At 41.9% G+C, this 15,191-nt stretch overlaps 1 protein-coding gene across 11 annotated transcripts in view; it reads left to right on the forward strand.

Annotated features, from left to right (window-relative positions):
• Thada (THADA, armadillo repeat containing) overlaps window positions 1–15,191 on the forward strand; it is a 303,931-nt gene that overhangs the window by 26,859 nt on the left and 261,881 nt on the right. For all 11 annotated transcript variants that reach the window (XR_010052081.1, XR_005505507.2, XM_006239705.5 and 8 more), the window contains 5 exons: window positions 2,107–2,261; window positions 5,292–5,499; window positions 9,784–9,919; window positions 10,196–10,332; window positions 13,001–13,159. Coding sequence is in view for 9 of the 11 variants with exons in the window: in XM_006239705.5 (XP_006239767.1) it covers window positions 2,107–2,261; window positions 5,292–5,499; window positions 9,784–9,919; window positions 10,196–10,332; window positions 13,001–13,159 (795 nt within the window). In the remaining 2 variants the exon portion in view is untranslated. The remainder of the gene's footprint in view (window positions 1–2,106; window positions 2,262–5,291; window positions 5,500–9,783; window positions 9,920–10,195; window positions 10,333–13,000; window positions 13,160–15,191) is intronic.

Consider the following 15,191-nt stretch of genomic DNA (forward strand, 5'->3'; position numbering starts at 1 on the left):
AAAATAATACAAAATGGGATAACATTTGAAATGTAAATAAAGAAAATACACAATAAAAGAAAAAATACAAAAACCATTACATACCAACAAATTAAATTATCTATATGAAATGTACATTGCTTCTAGGAAAAAAACTATGAAAGAAGGGATAATTCTATACTTAGTAAAGAGATTGAGACAGGGTTGGGGATTTAGCTCAGTGGTAGAGCGTTTGCCTGGCAAGCGCAAGGCCCTGGGTTTGGTCCCCAGCTCCGAAAAAAAAAAAAAAAATGAAAAAAGAGATTGAGACAGTAATCAAAACCTCCTAACACGTGGCCGTAGAGATTGATACATGCTTTTTTTTTTTTTTTTTCTTTTCTTTTTCGGGGCTGGGGACTGAACCCAGGGCCTTGCGTTCGCTAGGCAAGCGCTCTACCGCTGAGCTAAATCCCCAACCCCAGATACATGCTTTTAATCCTAGCATTTGAAGGTCTGAGGCAGGAGGATCTCAGATTGGAAGCCAACCTGTCCTACATAGCCAATTCCTTGTCTCAAACAATCAAAAAAGGGTTCTAACAGAGCCAAGTTTAGGACAAGTGGCTTTACTGTACATTCCACTAAATCTTTTCTGTTGTCCTCACAGTTTCACAAAACTGAGGAGGACAGATAACCTGACTCCTTCTGTCAAGCACTAGAAAAACTAATAGGGTTTTGTAGGATGGATGGTAAGATGGCTCAGTGGGCAAGGCCTTTGCTGCCAAGCCTGCCTCCCTAGTTCACTGCCTAACTCCCACAGGTTGTCCTCTGACCTCTGTATTTGCACACGCGTGTGTGTGCCCAGGCCCCATAAACAAACAAACAAAAAAACAAACAAATGCAATAAATATGTAAAAATAAAGGGGCTGTGAGAAAACTGTAGACCAATATCTCTTATTTATACATATGTAGAAGTTTCAAGAAAGTACTACAGCTAACAGAACCCAGCAGTGTATTAAACATGCTGAACACAGGGCTGGAGGCATGACCAAGGTGGGCAAGAGTAATTCCTGCTCCTGTGGAGACCAGGTTCTAGCCCAGCAGCCACATGAGGCTTACAACCATTTGTAACTTTAGTTACAAGGAGTGTCATAGCCTCTTTTGACTGCTGTGGTCACTAGAAACATGTGTGCTACACATACATATATGCAGGCAAAACACTCATATGCATAAAATAAAAAAATAACACTTAAAAAATTGTACACTATGACTAGGAAATTGGGATGGGTCGAAATAGAAAGGCCACAAGATGTGTCATGTTCATCATTCTGTATCTGCTTACTCTAGACTGTGGATTGGGGTCGGATAAGTTGTTTTTTTAAGTATTTTTTATTTGATGTACATGAATGTTTACCTGCATACATGTATCTTCTGTGTTCTTGATGCCCACCAAGGCCAGAAGATGTCATTGGATTCCAGAGGACTACAGTTACAGATGGCTATGAGAAATGGGTGCTGGGTTTTCTGCAAAAGCAGCAAGTGCTTTTAAGTACAGAACCATCTTTCTAGCCCAGGGTTTTTTTTAAAAAGATGTGTTCCTAAATTTATTTGTTTATTTTTATTTTAAAAGTAACTGAGAGATCTTTCATACCTTTTGAAAAGGTTAAAATTTTTTTTTTTTTTTTTTTTCCGGAGCTGGGGACCGAACCCAGGGCCTTGTGCTTGCCAGGCAAGCGCTCTACCACTGAGTTAAATCCCCAACCCCTAAAATTTTTTTAAATCTTAAAAATGTATGGTCCAAACCACACCAGTGAGCTACACTTTTTAAACTGCTGCAATGGCAGTGGAGGTGGAGGAGGCAGGAGGTTTACCGTTTGCAAGCTTGTTGGTAGGTTTCAGGTTTGTGTGCTCTAGTTCCCTTGGGCTTATAATGCTCAAAACATAGCACTTTTCATATTCTAAAGCTGTAGTACTTTGCCATTTGAAGAGATACAGTTTTATGCTATTATGCACAGTGTATGTTGTATAAAGTACAAAGCAAAATCTTAACTTGTAGATGAAACATGAAATAGGAATTTTTGTATTGATATTATATAAATATTTGGCCATATAACTTTGGGCAGTTTTATTTTTGTTTGTTTACATTTTAAGGTAACATCCAAACAGTGTATCAGCTGAGTCATGATATCGACGCTGGCCGTTTCCAAATACTTATGGAGTGCTTTACTAGTACTTTTGAAGAAGTGAAAACCTTAGCATTTGATCTTCTGATGAATCTGTCATCAGTAACCGCTGGGCAGCTCCAGGTATTTGGCCTTTACCTGTGTAAATGTGTGTGAATGCAGAACTTTTACTTTAGCTTAGGGAAAGCAGTCAGGATTGTCCCAGCTCTTTGCCTTCTAGGCCTGTAGAATAATTCTTTCAGTTACTATGTGTTTTGCCCTTGCAAGCGTGGGAAGTGGTCCAAATCCATACCACTGAGCTATGCTTTTTAAACTGCTGTGGTGGCAGTGGCGGTGGGGGTGGAGGAGGCAGGAGGTTTACTGTTTACAAGTTCAGTGGTAGGTTTCAGGTATGTGGGCTCCGTAGTTCCCTTGGCTTGTAATACTTGTTCAAAACATATCACTTACAGTCATTTTGAGGTTTTAAAGATAATCTTTCTGATTAGTAGACGGAGAAGCTGAGTGTAATTGAGGTAGACAGTGTGTTCTGGTCTTCCAATAAGCAATAGCTAACCGAGACTGAAACCTCAGGATATTTGAGGTTAGCTGCAATTCTCTGCTGAGGTGCTGGGCCCCACCCCCCCGACAGGACTCTTCCTGCTGTGGTAGGAAACAAAGGTGGGGTAGGTGTAAGGCCCAGTGTAGAGTGTGTCTTCAGGGAAACCCTGGCCGCTCTCTTCTTTTCCTTTTAACTTACTCTGGGGATGTTGGGTCAGCAGGGACAGAGTGGGTGTTGAGCTTTGTCTTAGCCTTTCATTAACACTGTCTAGAGGCTAGGGGGCCTGTGGGGCCTGAAGCTGTTAGGATGTATTTAGGGTATGACTATAAGCCCGACATTACCTTATAGGTGAAGCAGTGATGTAGAGGACAGCACCGTGTTGTTGTTTCTGTGCCTTTGGTGTGGCATTGCAGTGTCTTAGGGTGTCACTGTTCTGATTCAGTCCAGGTTAGGAGTTGTTGCCCAGTATCTACCTGTACCTGTCTCTTGGAGTGCCTTAGTGAGTGGAAGGTTCTTGGTGCTCGCTGCTAAACTCTTGTGTCTTATGATAATTTAATTTAGATTTTTCTTCTATCAGCACCATTTCCTTTTTTTTTAAAAAAAGATTTATTAATTTTACTTATATGAGTCCACTGTCACTGTCTTCAGCCACACGAGAAGAGGGCATCAGGTCCCATTACAGATGGTTGTGAGCCACCATGTGGTTGCTGGGAATTGAACTCAGAACCTCTGGAAAAGCAGTCAGTGCTCTTAACCTCTGAGCCATCTCTCCAGCCCCACCATTTCCTTTACTGGTTATCACATGCAGCCTTTTATCATATAGATTAGCTATGCCTCATTGATTATTCAAATGGTTTTTGAGAGGATCTGCAGTGAGAAGGTAAATTATAGAGAGGCCCAATTTTACAGAACCTGGGTGGGGCCTGGAGAAGCCTTCTGCACTTTTAACTCCATAAACATGTGCTTGCCCCAGAGATACTGTACAACTATTGTGCCTCATGTGGTTTAAGAAAGGATTTTGGTTATAGTATCTGGTCTTGTTGCATGTTAGTAGAATGGTTGACATAAACATTTAAGACTTGAAAATAGGACAGGATGGTTCAGTAGGTAAAGGTATTTGTCACCAAGCTTTGTGACCTGGGTTTTGTTTTTGAACTCTACATGATAGAAGGAGAGGACAGTTCTTTTAGTTTTCCCCTGACCTCCATGTAAGTTCCCAGTCTGTGCAAGTCTCTTTCAGCTCCCTACCCCCCCCCCAGTAAATAAATGTAGTTAAAATAAAAGCATCTATCACCTCCTACTTAAAAAAAAGGCTTTTAAGATATTGACTAGGTATTTCAAAGCCCTATATCCTCTATCCTGTGTAGTACAAAATTTTTGAACAGTACCTTTAACACTAGCTTAATGCCCTGTGTATAACACATGTCCATGATGGCATGTCTTTTGATAGATGTCCTTGCTACTCATATGGTTTACTTCCCATCTTTCTGGGAAACTGCACATCTATATCTTAATGGTATATTCCTGATTTAAGTTTTGAATTACATTTTCATGTATCTCTTCCTGTGTGTCACTGTCTATGTGTTGTGTGTATCTGTGTATAGGTCAAAGGACAAATTATGGAAGTTGATTCTTCTTCCCCCATGCAGGTTACAGCTCTTAAGCACTGAACCATTTCAAGGGTTCATTGTATTAATACTTTGACTTAAGTGGAATAAAAGTGTTAGTTTTAAGGCTGTTTATCTTTTTCTTACTAATTTATAGGTGGTATAGTTTAAGATTTATTCTAGAAAAAAGTTTAGATAGAAATAAACTGACATTGAAATCAGTACATTTGCTATCTACTGTTTTGAAATTGTTAGCCATCATTAATGTCATTATATTAATAATCCAATTCAGAGATAACTTTTTAACCCCTCCCATTAGATAGTTGTGGAGCAGTCGAAAAAGAATCATAATATATTAGTGATCAACCGAACACTGGTGTCCAGAGAAGTGAACACGTGGCTTGTCAGCTGTGGGATTGGGACTGGGATCCTTGTCTTCTGTTGCCAGTCCAGTGCCTTTCCCTAGCTGTTATAGTGAGCTGTCCCTTGTTCTGTGTTCTTACTTGTAACACAGGTGCAAGAGTTTGCATGCCAGATTTCTGAATCCTATCTGGTCCTCCGTTCTCCGGTCATGTATGGAGTTTTACCATAAGGAGTCTTATTATGGCTCTATCATTCAAGCAACCAGTTCTATGGGAAAGGAAAGAGAGAAAGGACAAGGATGTGGTGCTCAGATATAACATAAACTGAGAGAAACAAAGCTGACTAAAACTTGTACTCTGAGTAGACATGAAGGTGGTATGGCTTGGAGGTCCAACAGATTCACAATGAAAATCTGTTTGCCTGTTGAGTTTCCCAATTGAAATTATGTTAAAGGTCATCATGTCTGAAGTGATTAGTGATCATCACCAAGTACTATGACAAAGGTAGCCGATGTTCATAGAGAAAAGCAGGCCATGGACATTATTGTTCATATTGAGTCTCAGCCAGACAGTGGGCATAAGTTTAAACACATGGTTCCTTCAAGGTACTTCCTGCCATCGTGACTGAAACTGTGCTCATCTCTAGGGTTCTGAGAAGCTGCAAGACCTGTTCCAGGCAGCGCTGGAGCTCAGCACCAGCACCAAACCTTATGACTGTGTGACAGCCTCCTACCTGCTGAACCTGCTGATCTGGCAGGATGCTCTGCCAGCATCCCTGTCTGCCTCTTCAGCACAGCAGCCCACATGTGGAGCTGGAGAGAAGTCTGCTGTGGTGGAAAGGAACACATTAGTGGGTTTGTATTGAAAAAGTGACCTTTGGTTGTAAATTATCAAACCCTCTATTTCATTTTCTATTTGGTTAACACCCATTGGCTTAATATTCACTTGTTTTTATTTCAAGAGTTTACCAACACAACCTGTATCATTCAATGCAAATTATTAGTTTACTCATCTTTAATACCTCTGTCTCTCTGTCTCTGTCTGTCTGCCTGTCTGTCTGTCTGTCTGTCTCTCTCTCTCTCCCCCCTCTCTCCCCTGCTCCCTCCCTCCCTCCTTCCCCATCCTCCCCGCCCCTTGTCTGTCTTGTTTTGTTGTTGAGACAGGGTTTCTTTGAGCAGCCCTGACTGTCATGGAGCTAGCTCTGTAGACCAGACTATAGACCAGGCTGTAGACCAGGCTGTAGACCAGGCTGCCTCAGATTTGGAGATCCGTCTGCCTCTGCCTCTGAGTACTGGGATTGAAGGTGTGCGCCAACACTGCCTGATGAATCTATTTCAGAACAGAAGACGTGTGCTAAATAAGTACAAAAGTGTACATTAATAAGACACATTTTCTAAAAGGGCAATTTTTTCTTTCTCAACTCAAAGTATACTTTTTCCTGTGATAGTTTTTCTGTGACCACAGTTAGATCATCCTTGTTGTGTCTGTACAGAGCAGAGTTACTTTGATGTTCAGTATTTTTCTCAATCACTTCTCGACCTTATCATTTTAAATTATTTTTAAAAACATTGAAACTTAAGTGTTGTGTATGCCTGAAGTGTGTGCACATGTGTGTGCATGTGCACAGAGGTTAGAGAAGATTTGGTGTCCTGTCCTATCACTCTGTTTTCTTTTCTTGGAGCAAGGTCTCTTACTGGACCTGGTCCAGTGGTCCACAAGACCCAGAGATCCTCCTATCCATCTTCTACAGTATCCGGCCATGCTCAGCTTTGGGATTTGAAATCAGGCTCACATGCTTGCACAGCAAGATAGCATTGAACTGTCTCTCTACCCCTCCTCAATTTTTGAGACAGCTTCTCCATTGAACCTGGAACTTGCTGTTTCTGTTGGACTGGCTGGCCCGGGAACCTCCAGAATCTGCCTGTCCCTGCTTCCAACCCCACCACTGCAGTTACCAAACTTTTATGTTTGTGCTGGTGATTCAAACTCAGGACTTCATGCTTCTGTAATGAAGACAACTCTCCAGCATCCACCCTCCTATTCCTCTTATTTTTGAATAGGATTTCATGTAGCCTAGGTTGGCCTGAAACTTGCTTTATAGTCAGGGATGATCTTAAGCTTCTGCTCATCCTGAGGGATGGGATTACTGGTATGAGCTACTATACCAGTTTTATGCAGGGCAGTAGCAGGGGTTGAGCCCAAGACTGCGCATGCTTGGTAAACGAATAGCAAGTACATGGAGCAGCACTCAGTCCCATCAGCCCGTAGAGAAATGCAGACCAGAATCACAGAGAGGAAAGACTTCATTCCAATTGGGATGGTTAGAATAAGAAACCCAAACTATAGGGCTGGAGAGGTGGCTTAGTGGTTAAGAGCACTGACTGCTCTCCCAGAGGTCCTGAGTTCAAATCCTAGCAACCACTTGCTGGCTCACAACCATCTATAATGAGATCTGATGCCCTCTTCTGGTGTGTCTGAAGACAGCAACAATGTGCTTATGTATAATAAATAAATAAATCTTTTTTCTTTTTTTTTTCTTTTTCGGAGCTGGGGACCAAACCCAGGGCCTTGCACTTGCTAGGCAAGCGCTCTACCACTGAGCTAAATCCCCAACCCCAATAAATAAATCTTTAAAAAACAACCCAGACTATAAACGTTAATTAGGTTCAGGAGAAAATAGAATATGCACTGCTAGGACTGAGGACAAACATTCAGCCTGTGAATACCTAACGAAATGAAAGCATTAACCTAGGCAAAAACTGTACAAGGATGTTCATAGCAGCATTATTCATGCTAGTCTAAAATTGGAAATAAGCCATGTGTGCATCAGCTGCCGAACTGATAAATATGTTAGACCTGTACAGCCATGTGAATGAATGAAGTATTTTACAACTTTGATGAACTTTGAAAACATTATGACAGGTGATTGTAGCTGGTCACTTGTTATTTATTTTATTTATAATATGTCTAGAATCTTTGTTGTTGTGGTTTGTTGTTTTCATTTTGGGTTTTTTGTTTGTTTGTTTTTGAGACAGAATCTCATATAGCCCAGGCTAGCTTCCATGTTGCTATGTAGTCAGTCTGATCCTGAATTCCTGATCTCCCCACCTCAGCTTACCAAGATTCTAGGATTATAAGTATATGACATTACGCCTGGCTAAGAATAGGGACAGAGTGAATCAGTGGGTACCTGTAGCCGAGCATGGGCGGAGCTACCAGAAGGGAGTGATAGCTGCTGGCAGTGAAGGCTTTTTGTTTTACTTTTGTGTGTGCTGAGTCAGTGGGCAGTGGAAATGTTTTAGAATAATGTTTATGTTTGCATATACATGATGACAGAAAAATTTATTGTCTTGTACACTCTAATTTTTTGTAGCATTTGGGGTGTGTGTGTGTGTATGTAAGTGTGTAACCATGTGGATATCAGACTTCAGCAGCTAATTTTCTTCTTTCACTGCATCGGATCTGGGATCTAACTCAAGTCATCAGGTCGATTGAAAGCTCCTTTACCCACTGAACCATTTTACTGACCCAACTTGTACACAAATGGGTTGCGTGATGTCTGATTGTATCTTGATTTTACTGTTACTAAATAGTCATGCTACATAGTCCTGGAGTTTGACGCCCAGGTTCAGAGTGCGTGTCCTCATTAACCCCAGCAATTAAGGGACTGCAGTCCATTCTTTAATATTGCCTAATTAGAAGTTGGTAACAGGCTGATACGCCTGAAAAATCTTTGATTCAGAACTTCCAAAATGGTGACTAGAGAGACTCCTGGTGCAGTGACTAGAGAGACTCCTGGTGCAGTGACTAGAGAGACTCCTGGTGCAGTGACTAGAGAGAGACTCCTGGTGCAGTGACTAGAGAGACTCCTGGTGCAGAGACTAGAGAGACTCCTGGTGCAGTGACTAGAGAGACTCCTGGTGCAGTGACTAGAGAGACTCCTGGTGCAGTGACTAGAGAGAGACTCCTGGTGCAGTGACTAGAGAGAGACTCCTGGTGCAGTGACTAGAGAGAGACTCCTGGTGCAGTGACTAGAGAGAGACTCCTGGTGCAGTGACTAGAGAGAAACTCCTGGTGCAGTGACTAGAGAGACTCCTGGTGCAGTGACTAGAGAGAGACTCCTGATGCAGTGACTAGAGAGACTCCTGGTGCAGTGACTAGAGAGAGACTCCTGGTGCAGTGACTAGAGAGAGACTCCTGGTGCAGTGACTAGAGAGACTCCTGGTGCAGTGACTAGAGAGAGACTCCTGGTGCAGTGACTAGAGAGACTCCTGGTGCAGTGACTAGAGAGAGACTCCTGGTGCAGTGACTAGAGAGAGACTCCTGGTGCAGTGACTAGAGAGACTCCTGGTGCAGTGACTAGAGAGACTCCTGGTGCAGTGACTAGAGAGAGACTCCTGGTGCAGTGACTAGAGAGAGACTCCTGGTGCAGTGACTAGAGAGACTCCTGGTGCAGTGACTAGAGAGAGACTCCTGGTGCAGTGACTAGAGAGACTCCTGGTGCAGTGACTAGAGAGAGACTCCTGGTGCAGTGACTAGAGAGACTCCTGGTGCAGTGACTAGAGAGACTCCTGGTGCAGTGACTAGAGAGAGACTCCTGGTGCAGTGACTAGAGAGACTCCTGGTGCAGTGACTAGAGAGAGACTCCTGGTGCAGTGACTAGAGAGACTCCTGGTGCAGTGACTAGAGAGACTCCTGGTGCACTGCTTGCTGTGTACACGGGTGACCTGCATTGGAATCACTAGCATCAGTGTCAACAGCTGGGTGGGGCAAGCCTCCTTCTCAAAGCTAACCAGCCAGCCAGCCCCACTGAATCAGTGAGCCCAAGGAGGTTCTGTGAAAGAGCTTGCCTTCAGAAAATAAGGTGGCGAGGGACTGGAGAAGACCCAGCACTGACCTCTGACTTCTACTTGCACAGATACACCCATATGTGCAAATGTGTACATATACATACAAAACCTCTAATATAACTTTTTTTTTTTCAGAGCTGGGGACCGAACCCAGGGCCTTGCACTTGCTAGGCAAGCGCTCTACCACTGAGCTAAATCCCCAACCCTAATATAACTTTTAGTTGAGCTGAGTATTATAAATGTGTTCTATAACTGAGGCTATTTCAGTTTTCTGCTTGCTTTTTTTAGTTATTAAATGCTTGATGGAAAACCTTGAGGATGAAATATCTCAAGCTGAGAACTCATTGCTTCAGGCTGCGTCTTCGTTTCCAATGTATGGGAGAGTCCACTGTATAACAAGAGCGTTTCAGAAGTTGCCTCTACAGTAAGACTGACCACAGCTATATCTTGTTTGAGAAATATACTTCATGTCCTACCTTTAGCTTCTTACTGATGTATGTCTTGGGAAAAGAACAGTACATTGCCTCACAAAGAATTGAAAATTAGATTTAATTATCTACCTATATGTACATGTTTTTAAGTTTTTAATATTTCATATACAACACAGCCACAAATTCTTTCAGGTGCTTTTCGTGTTAATTTTCCTTTTCAAATGAGTTTTTTGCTTTTAGTGTAAATGTCTCTACTGTGTTTGCTGCAGTGACCTGAGGCTCGTGAGTGAGTGGAAGCCAGTCCTGGGGAAGCTTCTGCTGCTGTCCTACAGGCTTTCCACTGTGGTATCTCCTGTCATCCAGAGCTCCTCCCCTGAAGGCCTCATCCCTATGGATACCGACTCAGGTTAGCAGACAAAGGCCAGTGTAGCGCTGTCTCCATCTGTTTCCTTTTTGTTCTTTGGAGAGATACAGAAACTAAATTTACTGAAGAATCTTTTTTCCTGCTATTTCTCATTTCCTAGAAATCTTTGTAACTATTAAAAGTAGCCCCAGCAGGAGGGACATCTTGCTCAGTGTTGTTGTCTCTGGTAAGGTCTTTGTTCCTTTAAACAAATTCATTCATCTTCCTACATGCAAACTTAGTGTTATCCTAAAGGACAAAGAGATGGAGACACGAAAATAGGTAAGGTACTAGTTGCGGTAAAGAAGGGGATCAGTAGGAGTGAGGAGGACAAGAGAGGGCAATGTAAGCTGAATATGGTCAAAGTATGCTATATAATTATATGGCATACTCATTATGGATAAGCAGTATCTGTTGGATAAAGAAAAGATTTACGAACACTGTGTATATAAAATGACCCCAAGCTCCAGAGCCAGGTAATAAATGAAATAAGTTGGGTTTTAGGTACTGTTTTCAGAGCAGGTGTACAGATCTGTGAGGTGGGCTTGCTGGAAATGAGAAATGGACAAGGAGCAGTGGATAGGAATCAAGGGAATGAAATAGTTAAAGTTTCCTCTGCCTCTTCCCCCCATGCCCTGCCTCTTTGCATGTGTCCTTGCCCTGCATCTCCTGCAGGTGCAGGTGGGCCTTTAGGATTGCTTGACAGCCCCTTCACGTGCCCAGTGCACATGAAAAACTCCTACTTCTCTTTCCTTTCTCTTTGTAGCTTCTCACCCTCTCTAGGTAATTTTTGTTTTTCTTAGATTATTCTAGATCCTTCCCTGTAGATTTCCTTGCATTCCTTCTAATAAAATTTAAATTACTTTTTCCTAATCATATAATATATCATTTGAATGACACATAGTCTAACCTTTTGCTCTGTCCCCCTTAGATACTGTAGTGTCCTCCTTCCATGTCCTGGAGTGGTTTGGCACTCTGGCTGTCCAACCTGTGTCCTAATGCTCTTCCCAAGAGCTGGCCTTCCATGGAACTAGCATCACATGGACTGAGACATTAGCCCTGGGCATCACCATTCTGGTTTTTTGTTTTGTGATGAAAATTGGTGATGATGGGGATACTAATTATTTTGGCCCATGCTATTCTAGATACCAAATTTTCATACTTCAGTTTTCCTACTTAGGTCAAAGTTCTAAGGAATAAGGAACATACAGGCTTCTTGCCAGTAGTTGGCTCAGGCAAGCGCTGGTGATTCTGAATGAGTGATCTTGGGGGTTTCAGTTTCCTAATGTAGATAGAGTTTGTAGAGCATGCATGAGAGGTTTTCTTACTATTATTCATGTTGTATTTTTATGTAGATGGGGAAGATCTGGGCAGATTTGGGAGAGGGGAAGAATATGATCAAAATACATTGCATGAAAAATTAAAATAACAATTTTAAATTTAAAAAAGTTGGTCTCGGGGTTGGGGATTTAGCTCAGTGGTAGAGCGCTTGCCTAGGAAGCGCAAGGCCCTGGTGTTCGGTCCCCAGCTCCGAAAAAAAGAACCAAAAAAAAAAAAAAAAAAAATTGGTCTCATGCGCTTTATTTACCTCACAGACTTTTCCTAATTCTGTCTTTTCTTTTTTCCTTGGCCTTTATATTTTTTCTTGATACTTCCCTGTTTTATAGGCCATAATCTGAACCCCCTAGTAAAAAAAGGTCTTCCCTGAGAGCCATAGATAGATGATAAATTCTTAAAATTCTCTTCTGGTCTTTTTATTTCTGTGTTTTTTTGATGGCCTTTGTAGTGAGGTGGTGGCAAGGGTTTTATTTTCCTAGCTGTTAAAATTTGCTTTTTTGAAAAATTTTCAAAGAAGCAACAGACAAGCATAAGATGTTGGTTCAATGTGCACAGACAGAGTTAGAGCCTGTGTATTTCCCTCAGTGTCTGAATAGATTTATGTCATCTTTTGCCTCCTCTTAAATTTTTGTGTTTGTTCCATGTTACCTGTTACCTGTTGGTACTTTGTAAAGACTAGAGCTTGGGTGGCTTACTACCCACCGTTACCCCGCGCATTCAGTCTAGTTTCTTGACCCTCTGTGGAGCTAGGTTTGGTCTAGGCACTGGTGATGCAGCAGCGACCAAAGGGCCACCTTTAATTTACTCATTTCCCGTGAGTGCCTGGCAAGTAAAGCAGATATTTCACAAAGCCTTAGCCCTGGGCACCACGCAGAGAAGGCCGTGTCTTTTGCTTTTCTCAACTAAATATGACATCTTTATACATTTATGTTATAAAAGATTACATGGTGTTGAGGGTTTTTTTTTTAGCTATTACAACACAGTTTTACCTTCCAATGTTGGTGTCTTATGTGGTGAGCTAGGGAAGCAGGCTCTGCTGTTCTGCCTCATGACTAAGCACTGTACCTGAGTGTCTAGATAACTGCAGAGAACAGTGATGGCAACCTTTGAGCGGTGGGTGTTTGAGCTGTGTGTTGGTCATGTCTTCAGTGTAAACTCTTATCGTAAGAGTTTACACTAATATTATGAAGAACTAGTGTAAGTAACTTTCACACTATCCATCTTGTGAGTCAGCCTATTGTCACTGTTAAATTATGGCAACTTTGAGTTAGTCTGAGGAAATCTGTGCAAGACTTGGAACTGGGCAATTCATGTACATTTATCTTTTATTCAGAGTCAGCAAGCCGCTTGCAAGTCATTCTCAATGAGATTCAACCACGGGATACTAACGATTACTTCAGCCAAGCTAAAATACTGAAAGAATGTGATAGCTTTGATTTGGAGGACTTGAGTACCAGTGTCTCAAATATTGATAGTTCTGCAGAAATCAAAGGTAAGATATGTGAAATTGATAATGTAATTAGTGGTGTGTGTGTGTGTGTGTGTGTGTGTGTGTGTGTGCGCGTGTGTGTGTGCATGAGCGCATGTGTGCGTGTGTTGTTGGGGCCTTGTAAGGCATACTATGCTAGGGTTGTGCTAATGAGCCTATACCACTGCACACCAACCGACCACAAGTATTTCAGTAATGTAAAATGCACAGACTTTCTTTTTTAAAAATTGTTTTATTTTAGATTATGTGTATGTGTACACACCTAAGTGCAAGTGTCTGTGGAGGCCAGAGATATCAAAACCTTTTGGAGATGAAGTTTACAGGTAGTTGCCTGATGTGGATGCTTGAAACCTGACTTGGGTACCAGTGGTTCACACTCTTACCTGCTAAGCCATCTTTGCTTTCTGATAGTATAAGAAAGTACAGATTTGCAGAACATTTTTGGAAAACAAAGTTTTTTCTTTTTAATTTGGGTTTTGGAATGAATTTATAAGAACCTTGCAAGAAAATGGTATGCCTTCCTTCAACACAGATGATACTGCAAGAAGCTATTGAGCATAAAACCCTTTAGCAGCCCGGCTGTTGGAAGAGCAGGGACACATGGTGATGGATTTGGGCAGCATCACCATCTCCCTGCTTCCTGTTGCCTGGTGGCTGCTGGGAAATGTTTGAAGTGAGCATCATTTTAAAGAAAACCTGATTACTGAGCAGAATGTGTGCTTCTGTGTTATACCAAGTATAACTGTACATTTTGGCTATTTTAATGGGTTCTTAAGTCTACCATCCTTCTCTTCCCCAATCCCTTCCACACCCAACACTGGTAGAAGAAAGAAGCTTAGAGGGGAAAGGGGCATAGATCTCTTTAGACTACTTCCTGATGATTAGGGCATTTAGTTCCTAGGGGCAAATCCAGTGTTCACAATCAGGAGATGTCCAACCAGCAATCCAGAGACCAGCAGTAGCACCAGCAGCACAGGGCACAGGGCACAGGGGAGCAGCAGCCTCCTCCCCACTCAGGACTCTGGCATTTATACACCCTCTGAAGAGGCCCCAGAATTCCAAATATAAACTGTCTTCCACTGGCAAAATCATGCCCCTGCTGGAGCATGAGACAGATCCTAGTCAGCTGCTGTGGACATTCTGAAACAGCCCCATATCCCACACTGGGATTGAAACAAAAATGTAATACAACTGGGTTTTTAAAGAAGCCCAAATTTTCACTCAGGTAAGCCTCTAGGATTCCAGTCTGCACTTACTTTATCAGTTGTCACTGAAAAGTTTATCACTAGAGGGAATTAATGATTTATCCTGTGGCTGTGTTCTCCACTAGGTGGGGTTATTGTCTTGCAAAAAACTCTTTGCAATTGTATTTTTTTAAATTCAAAAAATGTTTTCACTGTAACAGTGAAATATGAATTTAAAGTGAAGCCATGTTCCATTTCCTCCCCAGTTCTACCTCCACCCCCTTTTTGTGCATAAGCCATTCTATGCATGCCATGTGTTTATTTGTAAGTACATTTATTCTTTCAGCTTAGTAAACTTTTCTCATAACATCAAGTAAGATAGAATAAACTTTTGTTAACTTCCTTATTTACCTGAATAGAACTTTTTAAATATCAGTACTAAAGTATACCTAAAACTGGATAAGAGAATAAGTAGGAGTACATTCAGTTTATTTGCCATGTTACTTAAATATATTTTAAAAGATAGCTGTTATTTTCTGTGTTTAATTTTAAGAGTTCTGTGTTGTAGCTGAGGACAGAGCTCAGCAGTTAGGAGCGCTGGCTGCTCTTCTGGAGGGTCTGAGTGCAGCCCCAGCGCCCACGCACTAGTTCACAACTGTCTGTAACTACTTCCCGGGGATCTAGTGCCTGCCTTTGGCTTCTGTGAGCAGCAGACACACATGTGCACAGATAAGTAAGCAAGTAAAGCTTGGTTTTCAATATGCATTCAAAGAAAAAAGGACAAAAAGATTGATTGATTAAAAGTTCTGTCTCAGGCTCTGGAGAAACAGCCCAGTGGTTAAGAGCAATTG

The sequence above is a fragment of the Rattus norvegicus genome, chromosome 6 (genome assembly GCF_036323735.1).
Source record: "Rattus norvegicus strain BN/NHsdMcwi chromosome 6, GRCr8, whole genome shotgun sequence".
In the NCBI taxonomy this organism is placed as follows: domain Eukaryota; kingdom Metazoa; phylum Chordata; class Mammalia; order Rodentia; family Muridae; genus Rattus; species Rattus norvegicus.